At 36.0% G+C, this 12,017-nt stretch overlaps 1 protein-coding gene across 3 annotated transcripts in view; it reads left to right on the top strand.

Moving 5' to 3' along the window:
* RYR2 (ryanodine receptor 2) overlaps positions 1-12,017 on the top strand; it is an 820,963-nt gene that overhangs the window by 751,052 nt on the left and 57,894 nt on the right. For all 3 annotated transcript variants that reach the window (XM_060191940.1, XM_060191939.1, XM_060191938.1), the window contains 3 exons: positions 2,186-2,265; positions 5,913-5,989; positions 7,260-7,333. In XM_060191940.1, the coding sequence (XP_060047923.1) occupies positions 2,186-2,265; positions 5,913-5,989; positions 7,260-7,333 (231 nt within the window). The remainder of the gene's footprint in view (positions 1-2,185; positions 2,266-5,912; positions 5,990-7,259; positions 7,334-12,017) is intronic.

Below are 12,017 nucleotides of genomic sequence, written 5' to 3'. Positions count from 1 at the left end.
TTGTTTGTTTTTTTTTTTTTCCTCCACTGTTGTCGCTAGGGCTTGGTGCCTGTATTAGGAAGTCACTGCTCCTGGCAGCCATTGTTTACTTTTTTTCTTTTTTGGATAGGACCTGCTTCACCACTTGTGAACTGACCCCCACCCCCACCCCCCTCCCCGTAGTTGGGAAGCCAAGGCCTTGAACTGGGATACTTGTGCGTATCCTTGCACTTTGTTCTGTGTGTGTTTTAACCCTTCCTCTCTGGGGCTTTGCCATTCCAGGATGGACTTTTCAGAAAAATACAGAGAGAAACCCAGCACTGAAATTTTCTCCAGTGTGGTGGGAACTGGACTCGAATCTGGGTCATGCACAAAGCAAAGCATCATACTATGCAAGCAAATAATTTTTTCTGGCCTGAACTTTTTTTTGTTGTTGTTACTATTATAATAAGATTGATTTTGTTTCTTTTCACTGCATTTCGGAAATTGTATTGTGACACAACTCCAGCAAATTGATTATGTAAATCAAGAGTAGGCAAATTTTTTTTTTAAAGGCCAAATGGCATGTATATCTTTTTCATTTTGTAAGCTTTTATATGTCATACTGTAATACTTTAGCTCTGTGGTAATAGCAAAAAAGTATTTAAATTATAGATAAGCATCCTAGATGTGTTCCCTTATAACTTTTCAAAAAAAAAAAGGCAAGTAAATTGAGATTTCAGGCCATAGTTTGTAGACCCTTGATATAAATTTCTAATATGTTTGAGAGATTTTTTCCTTTTAAGTTTTTATTTATAAAATGGAAATATTGACAAGACCATAGGATAAGAGGGGTACAATTCCACACAATTCCCAACCACCACCAGACCTCCATATCCCATCCCCTCCCCTGATAGCTTTCCTATTTTTTAACCCTCTGGGAATATGGACCCAGAGTCATTATGGGGCACAGAAGGTGGAAGGCCTGGCTTCTGTAATTGCTTCCCCACTAAATATGGGCATTAGCAGGTCGATTCTTACTCCTAGCCTAAAGAGAAACAATTCTTTTTTTAAAAAAATTTTTTATTAATAAAAAGGAAACATTGACTAAACCATAAGATAAGTGGGGTACAACTTCACACAATTCCCACCACCAGAACTCCGTATCCCATCCCCTCCCCTGATAGCTTTCCTATTCTTTAACCCTCTGGGAGTATGGACCCAAGGTCATTGTGGGATGCAGAAAGTTGAAGGTATGGTGTCAAGAGAGACATTTCTAAGAATTAAACTATTATTATAGTTCTCAGATGCCAGCTATTTCAAGATGATTGTTTATACCTAAGTATCTTCTTTGCGTACACATTTTAATATAATTTTCAATGTATTATAAAATAGTGATTTAGTCTGTTGCTAAACAACCTTCTCTTCAATTTGGGGATTGTTGCAGTTATAATTGTTGTTGTTATTGATGTCGTTGTTGTTACATAGGACAAAGAGAAATGGAGAGAGGAGGGGAAGACAGAGAGGTGGAGAGAAAGATAGACAACTGCAGACCTGCTTCACCGCTTGTGAAGTGATTCCCCTGCAGGTGGGGAGCCGGGGGGCTTGAACCGGGATCCTTATGCCAGTCCTTGCGCTTAACCCACTGTGCTACCTCCCGACTCCCTACTTTTGTATCTTAATAATTTAAGTCAGCTATCTCTTCCTTCTCATTTTTCTCTGTCCTCATATCATTTCAATTATTAGATGTACTGCACAGAATTTAATAAAACTATTGATAGCAACATACAGATGATTACTTTTTAATACTTTTATATAAAAGTCAATCTGCTCCCCTCCACTCTTATGCAGGGTAATGATATTTTGTTGAAGTGCACATTTTGAGATTAGGTTCATGTAGCAGATGAAATGCTATAAAGAACACTATTTCTGTTTTTTTTTACATTTATTTATTTATTCTCTTGTTGTCCTTGTTTAATTGTTGTAGTTATTATTAATGTCGTTGTTGTTGGATAGGACAGTGAGAAATGGAGAGAGGAGGGGAAGACAGAAACGGGGAGAGAAAGATAGACACCTGCAGACCTGCTTCATCAATTGTGAAGCGACTCTCCTGCAGGTGGGGAGCTGGGGCGTGAACTGGGATCCTTACTCCAGTCCTTGCGCTTTGTGCCATGGGCACCTAACATGCTGCGCTACGGCCCAACTCCCTGTTTGTTTTGTTTTCAAGGTGAAACTGGACCAATGGTAGCTGCTACTTTGAAACTTGGAATTGCCATTTTAAATGGTGGGAACTCCACTGTTCAACAGGTAATGATTCTAAGCTATATATTTAATGTATCTTATCAAATGAATGGACCATATATTGACCCTGCTGAGTATTTTAGTAATTCTGTAATTACCAAATCTAAAGTTTTTCCTTCTCTAGGTAAAAGATATAGTAAAAAGATTTACTGTATGGTTGTTGTGTCCCAGCCTCCAAATATCTTCTAGATAGAACGTTAAATTTGCCATGTGGGGAAGTGACTTTAAAATTTTTTTTTAATAATTATCTTTATTTATGTATTGGATAGAGACAGCCAGAAATCAAGAGGGATGAGGGGATAGAGAGGAAGAGAGACAGATACCTGCCGCACTGCCTCACCACTAGTGATGCGATGCCTTCCCCCCTGCAGGTGGGGACCAGGACTGGATCTTGGGTCCTTGCACATTTTAGCATGTGCGCTCAACCAGGTGCGCCACCACCCGGCCCTGGAAGTGACTTCTTAGAAGTCTTAAAATCATGCCATCATTTGCTGCATTTCATGTGACTAATTCATCTTGTTTGTTTAACATTAGAAATAAATATTATGGAGGCTGGGAGGTAGCACACTAGGTTAAATGCACATAGTGCCAAGTGCAAGCACTGCAGCAAGGATCCCAGTTCGAGCCTCTGGCTCCTCACCTGCAGTGGGATCGCTTTGCAAGCAGTGAAGCAAGTCTGCAGGGGTCTGTCTTTCTCTCCCCATCTCTATCTTCTCCTTCTTTCTCGTCTTCTCTCTGTCCTACGCAACAGCAACAGCAACAACAACAATGGACTATAGATGGCCTTCAGGAGAAGTGGATTCGTAGTGTAAACACTGAGTCCCAGGGATAAACCTGGAGGCAAAACTAAATAAACAAACAAACACATAAATAAATATTACTACATAGGGAGCTTAATTTTGTAACATGTTTCATGGTGCAACCCCCCCCCCATTAATTGCCAGGCATTTCCTGTATATTTCTGTAGTATCTGCTTCTAATTTAACATGTGAACAAAATGAACTGTTAATTTTCTAGTTGTAATTCCCTCTAGCCCCCAAGACAGGAGACAGATCACTCCCCAGTTCAAGTTTTATAACTGTGTTCTTTTTGAACGTTAGATATTATCTAAGCTGGGTTTTTAATAACTTAAGCTAGTTACAACAAAGGACATAATCTCAATAATCCAGTTAAAGACCAAGACCTGTGAGTTTGTTAGAATCAGTGCATTTGAATAACTAAAAAATTGTCAGACCGTGAGAGATTATGCTCTGTTCACATGTCCTTCAGTAAGGCTCAAAGATAGCTCACCTTGTAAGCTGAGTACTTTGCCTTACGTGTGGCTTGATCTGAAACTCCACAACTACTTGGGAATACCATGGCATTAGGGAAAGCTCCAGGACAGTGATCTCTCTCTTACCTTGATGCCTTGGGGGTCTCTCCATAAGATAAATACCAAAACAAAAGCTAAAATCTATCTCACTCAGTAGTCTTAGACTAAGATAAATACCAAAACAAAAGCTAAAATCTATCTCACTCAGTAGTCTTAGACTAAGATAAATACCTAAACAAAAGCTAAAATCTATCTCATTCAGTAGTCTTAGACTAAGATAAATACCAAAATAAAAGCTAAAATCTATCTCCTAATTTTATATCTTGGTTTTTGTATGAGCAATAATGTTCTGTGACTCGAGCTAGTAGCCATTCTTTCTTGGGTAACTTTTTCTGAAGCAGATAAAGGGAGACAGTGATATAAGATCAGCAAAGATAATGAAAACCTTGATGTTTTTTTTTTCTTTTTTTGACATCAAGCATCTGTAATAATCAGACGTGCCACAGTGGCACCATGTTTCTTTTTAGAAGACTTCTGAATAGTGAAAAAAGAAAAGCAGAGAGAATCTGATGGTTGCTTTTAGGCTGGTGAAATTTTGAACTAGGCTAGGCAACAATCTACAAATAGTGGGGAAATTCCACTTTCTAATTTTTTCAGTGTGTACATTTTTCTGTATCTATAGTCATTACATTTTGGGGTCAGGAAGAAAACTTAGGCATATTTGTTTAAGCCAGGGCTCTTAACTTTCTCTTTTTAATATTTCTGACAGTTAAGTGAGTCCTTTGATTACTCCAGGGTACAATGTTTACAAGTGCATAATATAAACTTGCACAGGTTTACAAAGGGAAACAGATACATTGACATGTGAATATTAAACAACTATAAAATAGACCATTGATAGAGTTAAGTGTTTATAAACCCATTAAGTGAAAGAGTTAGTATTTTGTTCCATAATTGTTAAAAATACATTAGGTGTGCCGCTACCTGCCTCCTAAACTATAGAAATATTTTCTCTAGCAGTTTCCTTTAACCCTTTATGCTATATTCCTTTTAGCTTAAAAGGTTAGTAATTAGAGTATTATATTATGCAAAAAGTTATTAAAACCTCCAAAGTTTATGTTTTGTGTGTTAATGCATACATATTTGTACATATATATATATATATATATATGGATATGCACATATGTGTGTTTATACATATATCTTTGTAATAACACAGGTACTTCATCTGTGAATAAGCTTTTAAAATTTTACTTCAGACATTGACTTTTGAACAGTGTTGCAGAGCCAGGCGGTGGCACACCTGGTTGAATGCACATGGTACAATGAGCAAGGACCCAGGTTCAAGCCTCCAGTCCCAACCTGTAGTGGGAAAGCTTTGCCAGTGGTGAAGCAGTGTTGCAGGTGTATCTCTGTCTCTCTCCCTCTCTGTCATCCTTCTCCTCTCTGTTTCTGGCTGTTTTTATCCAATAAATAAATAAAGATAAAAAAAACAAAAACAAAAACAGTGTTGCGACCCAAGTTTTGACTGCCTGACTGATGCCTCTTTAGCACAGTACTGGTAATGGAGAATGTTCTACTCTGTTCAGAATTTGGAGTAGAGCTGTTTCTTATTTTCCTAGTGCCTTTGATTCACTTTCTGCCATTTTATCAGTTTGTATGCACTTCTGAAAGCTCAAAAATATTCTGTATACATTCAAAATAGCAAGTCAGTGCTCTTTGTTTATACTTACATTTAACCAAGAAAATTAACTACAGCCTTGTCCATCATTCTGGGAACAGAAAAGAAAATACCTATTAGTCAAATTCTTACCTTCCTTAGACTCAGAGACTGTGATAATGAAAATCAAATTTCCATCTATAGCATTAGAATATGGTAACCACATCTCTAGCTGTAATATATGGATGGAAGTCACTTCTGTAAGGAAATCTCTGGCTAACACCCAAGTGGACATTCTTCCCAGTAAACTTGAACTAAGCATCTGAGTCTCCAAATATTTAAAGAGAGACTAGATGATAACAAAGGGCATTATTTCCCCCTTATGTTTATGATATTTTTGGTATTTATGTAATGCAGTTGCCTGTTAGGAGCCACATTTCTGTACCTTTGCCTGTAGAAATATACAACTATCTTGTATTGACATATTTATTACTATTTAGTGGTAAAAATGTTAATAACATATACTGATAAATTTGTATCAGTGCTATACTAATATGTAAAAACGTGCAATACTTGTATTCATAAACTAGTTTTTTTAAATCTTATAGTGTCTTTGTTTTATCTCTGTTTAGTAAAAAACTACCTGATATTCAGTGGTTATGCTTTATATATTTACTATAGAAAATGCTTGACTACCTCAAGGAGAAAAAGGATGTGGGCTTCTTTCAGAGTCTTGCTGGCCTGATGCAGTCATGTAGGTAAGCATATATACTGCATACATCAGTGTACTTGTTTTATATTGTTGACAATTACACAGAGTAATATATATATATATATATGTATATATATATATGTATATATTTATAGAAAGGAAATACTGACAAAACCATAGCATAAGAGGGGTACAGCTCCACACTATTCCCACCACCAGAACTCCATATCCCAAAGCCTCCCTTGATAACTTTCCTATTTTTTGTCCCTCTGGGACTATGGACCCAGGGTCATTGTGGGATGCAGAAGGTGGAAGATCTGGCTTCTGTAATTGCTTCCCTGCTGAACATGGGCATTGACAAGTTGATCCATAATCGCAGTCTGCCTCTCTCTTTCCCTAGTGGGGCAGGATTCTAGGGAATCAGATCTCCAGGACACATTGGTGGGATCATCTGCCCAGGGAAGTCTGTTTGGCATCATGCTAGCATCTGGAACCTGGTGAATGAGAAGAAAGTTAACATATAAAGTCATATATATATATATATATATATATATTTTAATTATTTAATTTAATTTTTTTTAACCAGAGCACTGCTCGCTCTGGCTTATGGTGGTGCTGGGAATTGAACTTGGGACTTTGGAGCCTCAGGCACGAGAGTCTGTTTGCATAATCATTATGCTATCTACCCCTGCCTATAAAGTTTAATCTGCTCTGTCAGAACATAGGTAGAGTTTTGTTTTCTGTCTCATAAGCTGTTTCTAACTCGCTCAGTGTTGATAAGGTTGGTGGTGTCCCCTATCAATGATAATGATAATGATAATAATAATAATAATAATAATTTGTCCCTATGCTTAAACAACATTGGAGAATGAATGTGTATTCTGCATACTTGAAAATGAATGGTACATGATTTTTTTCCTGAAAATAAATGCTCTTTAACAGATTGCATTAATTTTTTTTAAATTTCTAATAGTATTAAAAATTATCCAGGTGGTATTTTAGTAAGGAACCTGGCACACATTCAGTGTAATACATGATTCTAACTGGAAAGATGGCTATCATAATAGTATTTTAGAATGTCTATATTTGTAATATACTACCATTAACACGTTACATTTAACTTTCACAAGATCATTTTAGTGACACCAGGGAAAGACTAATGTACTAGGAAAATACGGTTGGGACACATTGAATTGAGACATATCAATGTACATCAACATTTGATTTACATTTCAGCATATGTGATCTTTAGGCATTTGTTTTCTAAAGACATAATATCTTCTATTTGTTCTTTATTTTTCTCCATGTTGTTACAGTGTCCTTGACCTAAATGCATTTGAGAGACAAAACAAAGCTGAAGGACTTGGAATGGTGACAGAAGAAGGATCAGGTATTGATCACTTAAAAGAATTAACTGTCTTTCTTCTTCCTTGAAGTGAATCAGTTATCAGTTGCCTCTACAATACAGAGAGACACAAAGTTATTATTTCTTTAAAGTTTTTATTTATAAAATGGAAACACTGACAAGACTGTAGGATAAGAGGGGTACAATTCTACACAATTATCTGCCACCGGAACTCCATATCCTGTCCCCTCCCCTGATAGCTTTCCTATTCTTTAACCCTCTGGGAGCATGGACCCAGGCAAAGTTATTTTTAGGTGGGCAAATATTTATGTAAGTCATTTGTGAGTTCATAAGTGGCCACTCACACAGGTCACACCTAAGGTCTACCTTTCTTGTAGGGAATTCATTTCTTTTTGTCCCAGCCCCACTGTATCAATCTTTACCCTAGTTGGGCAATAAGTATAGGTCCTCTATTAGATGCCTTATTGTCATTATCATTATAAGACACAGGAAGGAGCCAAATAAGAGAATGTCGACTTTCTTTGGCCACTTTAACAAACTGATAGGCTTTCAAAGGAAGGCCTTTTCTTTCAAAAAGAAGCCTTTTCAAAGGCTTTCTTCTATCTTTTTAGGCTAATCATTCCTTTCGTATCCTTTTAATAGCACTGTTTTCCATCTTTCTCACGTAGCTAAATGTGCTTGCAAATCCATTTTGCTTGATGGAGGAAACTGAGAGTAATTTTTGCATTGACTTTTGATTACTTAACATATGTACACAAAAATAACTTAATAGTAGGTTTTTTTTTTATTTGTCAGTAAATGTTTATAGACTAGAATACTTAGCGCATAACACTTTTAAAGCAGAAATAATTCGCTACAGATTCACTTTGGTAATTATTTTAAAGTTGTTTTCTGTAGTTTTGTTTTCATTTTTCTTTTGTGTTTGATTTTTAAATTAATTTAGTTTTAATAAGACTTTCTGTGGTTACTTTTGTTGTTATTGTCTGAACTGGTTTGGAATAGTTTTGGGACAGGGGTTACCTATAAAATTAATCTTATTAAAAAGATTACTTTTCCCCTCTTCTGCCGTTGGTAGTCTGCTTGCATTTCTAAAATATTTAAGAATTAATTAACAATTTGAATTGTCTTCCTTTGCTTTTGTTCTCACATGGGCAAAATATATTAGCTGCGTTCTTTGTTTCTTTATTTATTTATTCCCTTTTGTTGCCCTTGTTGTTTTATTGTTGTAGTTATTGTCGATGTCATTGTTGTTGGATAGGACAGAGAGAAATGGAGAGAGGAGGGGAAGACAGAGAAGAGGAGAGATAGATAGACACCTGCAGACCTGCTTCACCGCCAGTGAAGCGACTCCCCTGCAGGTGGGGAGCCGGGGGCTCAAACCGGGATCCTTTCACTGGTCCTTGCGTTTGGCGCCACCTGCGCTTAAACCGCTGCACTACCGCCCGACTCCCTGCGTATTTCTTACTATATTTCAAAGTTTATCATCTATCAACATTCTAGCTCTACCCCTATGTCATCATCCCTACGTACTTTTATTTTCTGCTTGGCATTGAATGTATAAATGTAATCATCTAAGATTAGTCATTTCGTTACTTAATTACACTAGGTGCTTTCAGTATAATCACTAACAACTCCTGAAACTTACTCAGGTTTTTTCTGAAAATGAATTTTGTACCAAACCTCTTTATGATTAAGATTTATGTCAACTCTTACAACACCTGGTCTGAGAGTTCCCAGCTAAAGAACTCAGAACCATTAAAAACCTCAGGGCCCTTTGCCTAGCTACTTTATTCTAGCATCTTATTGAAGTTCTGGGCTTTTTTCCAGATAAAAGTGCCTAAAAAGAGTGAAATATTTGTCCAAAGTCTGGTCCCCTGACTTGGAATTAGAAATCAACTTCATTTTTCCTTTCACTCACTACTCAAAGCTCTGTAGGTCCTTAATATCTCTCTCTCTCTCTCTTTCAGTAGGTCATAGAGAAATTCATTGGAGGGGTGAGAGGGAGAGGGAGAGAGGTATAAAGGTACCTGCAATACTGCTTCACTACTGATGAAGCTTTATCCTGGCAGGTGGGGACCAAGGACTTAAACCCTCTTCCTTGTGATTGGGTAGGCATACACTTAACCTCAAGTGCCACCACCCAGCTGTTCTGTAGGTTCTGAATATAATTCATTAGTCACTCTTAGCCCTGATTCATATCACTTCCTACAAAGGAATATTATCTATGCAGGATTTATATTTTTAATTTTTTTTTAAATCAGTTCCATCTTTTGTCATCCAGATACCGATTAGAGTTAACATTCAATCAGAAACAACTTGGTAAGGGTGCCTGTTCTGATTTGAGAGTTCATTATATCTTTCAACATGGGCTTGGTTAGAATTGTTTATTCTTTTCCAACATGCACATACAAAAAAAAAATACCTGAACTGATTAACATATTTTTCTATTTTATTTCTTTACAAACAGCAAAGCAAAAACAAAATCTCAATGTCTTTCTTTTTTCCCATTTCCTTTTCTTTCGACTACTATAAATGTACTATCCTTCCTTTCTCAGTCATCACTCATGAGCGTGGTAATTATTAAAAATGAACTGCCTTTTAAGTATTTGCTCCTTTCTTTGTTGTTAGCTTTGCGTAGTCTTGATAGTGACAGTCTTTGCACATTTTCCTTGTCTAGAATGTTGCGACAAGTAGATTATTTACTTTCCATCAGTATGCATCTTGTTATTTAAGAACATATATTAAGCTTTCCTTTTTTCTTCTTTCTATATGAGGATACTATTAGAATCGTAGACATGAAGAGACAATGAGCATTAAGATTGTTTTTGAATTTGTCTTCTTCTGTTTCTTTCATGTACAAAAGAAAAATCTGGTGGACCCAGTGTTTGTTGTATAAAGGAATGAATTATAGAATGGATGCAGTAGTTTCCCTGTGGTGTTTCTGTCTTGGACATACTGTGGCTTTATGGCTGTACTGACTGGTGCATAGGAAATCAGTGATGGTCTATGTGAGACCTTGATCAAATGAGTCTCGGCCAGTAGACTCTGCCATTTCCCATTCAAATATTGAGAAATTACTACCAAGTTTTTCCCCCCTCTATTCTTTTGAAAACATCACACATTAAAAGCTTTCTTAAGAAACAACTAATTTTCATACTCGAGACCCAACTCAAAGAACAAAGGAACAAGTACTATATATTTATTCTTCAGGCTAATATAATATCAAAGATGACATTGGTATTTTAGTTTCCAAATACATGGTGTTACATACAGTGGTAATAGAGAGGGAATGAGACTTTTGCTTAGCATTCAGTACTAAACATCCAGTATGGTTTGAGGTTTTAAACTATATTTTCTGAAATACTCAAGAACCCTTAGGAGAACAAACAAGGACAATCAATTGCCTCTACTAATAGTGTATTATTGTTCAAGCTAAGAATCCCAATACTGACTATTTTGAGGGTAGGTGTGTATAAAAGTTTTATTTATTAAATTTCTTTTCTCCTAGTTTTGGTAGGTGTGTATAAAAGTTAAGGGAAATTTGTACTAAATAGGAGAAGGAAAATAGATCATATCCCTCTTAAAATATATAGAAAGCAGTAAATGATGTAAATTATTAGTGATATTGTTGTTTCAAAGTCTCAGACTGTATAGACTCAGCACAGAGAAAATAATCTCATTCAAATCTCCATTGTTACCAACTATGTTAGGCTAAATCTCTTCTTGATAACAATGAAACAAGTAAAAATACACAGTTACAGAAAGTGTAGAACTTGAATGTATAATTTTTTTTGGTGACCACATCCTTCAATGAGGTATTATCTCCATATTGTAGATGAGGAAATGAGGATTATGACAAACAACACAGTTTATTCTTGTCTATCCAGTTTAGTTTACTAATTCCATGTGTCAAGTTTTTTTCCCTCATCTTATAATATTTTTTCAGGGGGCTTATTCTGTGTCCAGCATGGGATTAGATAACCTTTTCCCCTCTTAATTATTGTACACTTACATTTGAAGTTTAAAAGTCACTTTTAAATTCCTTTTTCTAACTGATATTGAGGTTTCTTTAGGAAATATATATCCCCTTAAGTTTTGTATACAAACATTTCAGACTAATGATTTAGATTCTGTTCTCTACTGCTGTTACCATGTAAGTTTGCCCTGTAATCTTGATTCCCACCCCCCATTAAATTTCCCTCATTTGTACACAGTCTGGACTTCCCCCTTGTTTTTAAGAGGAAGTCTCTTCAGCAAGTATGTTTGTTAAGTTTGTGATGTTCTCAATGTCGTCCTCTTTGTATATCTCTAATCATATGTATTTGAACATGTAATGAAGTTCAAAACCAAGGACATATATGAATATTTAAAATTTCATTCCATCCTTGAATTTTTAATTTGTTCTTTTTCTCAGAGCCATTTAACCTCATTACTAAATCATTATGAACTTGAAAGTGCAATTTTCCTTTTTTCAGCTTTCTTGGAATGTGAAAGATAGTGTTGTCTTTTTTTTTTTTTTTTAATCATTTTGTAGTGGTCTTAAACTTCAGAAATAGGTTGACAGTTTGAGGTTTATCTGATTCTTTATCTAGTTTATGTGATGGTGAAGCAAAAAAGGATTAAGTTTTAATCAAAAGGAATGTCTACCACCCCAGATCTCAGAACCCTTTCTCCAGTATGGCATGATGACAACACCTACTTCTGATCA

This window comes from Erinaceus europaeus, chromosome 6, assembly GCF_950295315.1.
Source record: "Erinaceus europaeus chromosome 6, mEriEur2.1, whole genome shotgun sequence".
Lineage (NCBI taxonomy): Eukaryota > Metazoa > Chordata > Mammalia > Eulipotyphla > Erinaceidae > Erinaceus > Erinaceus europaeus.
This window is presented reverse-complemented; position numbering and strand designations above follow the sequence as displayed.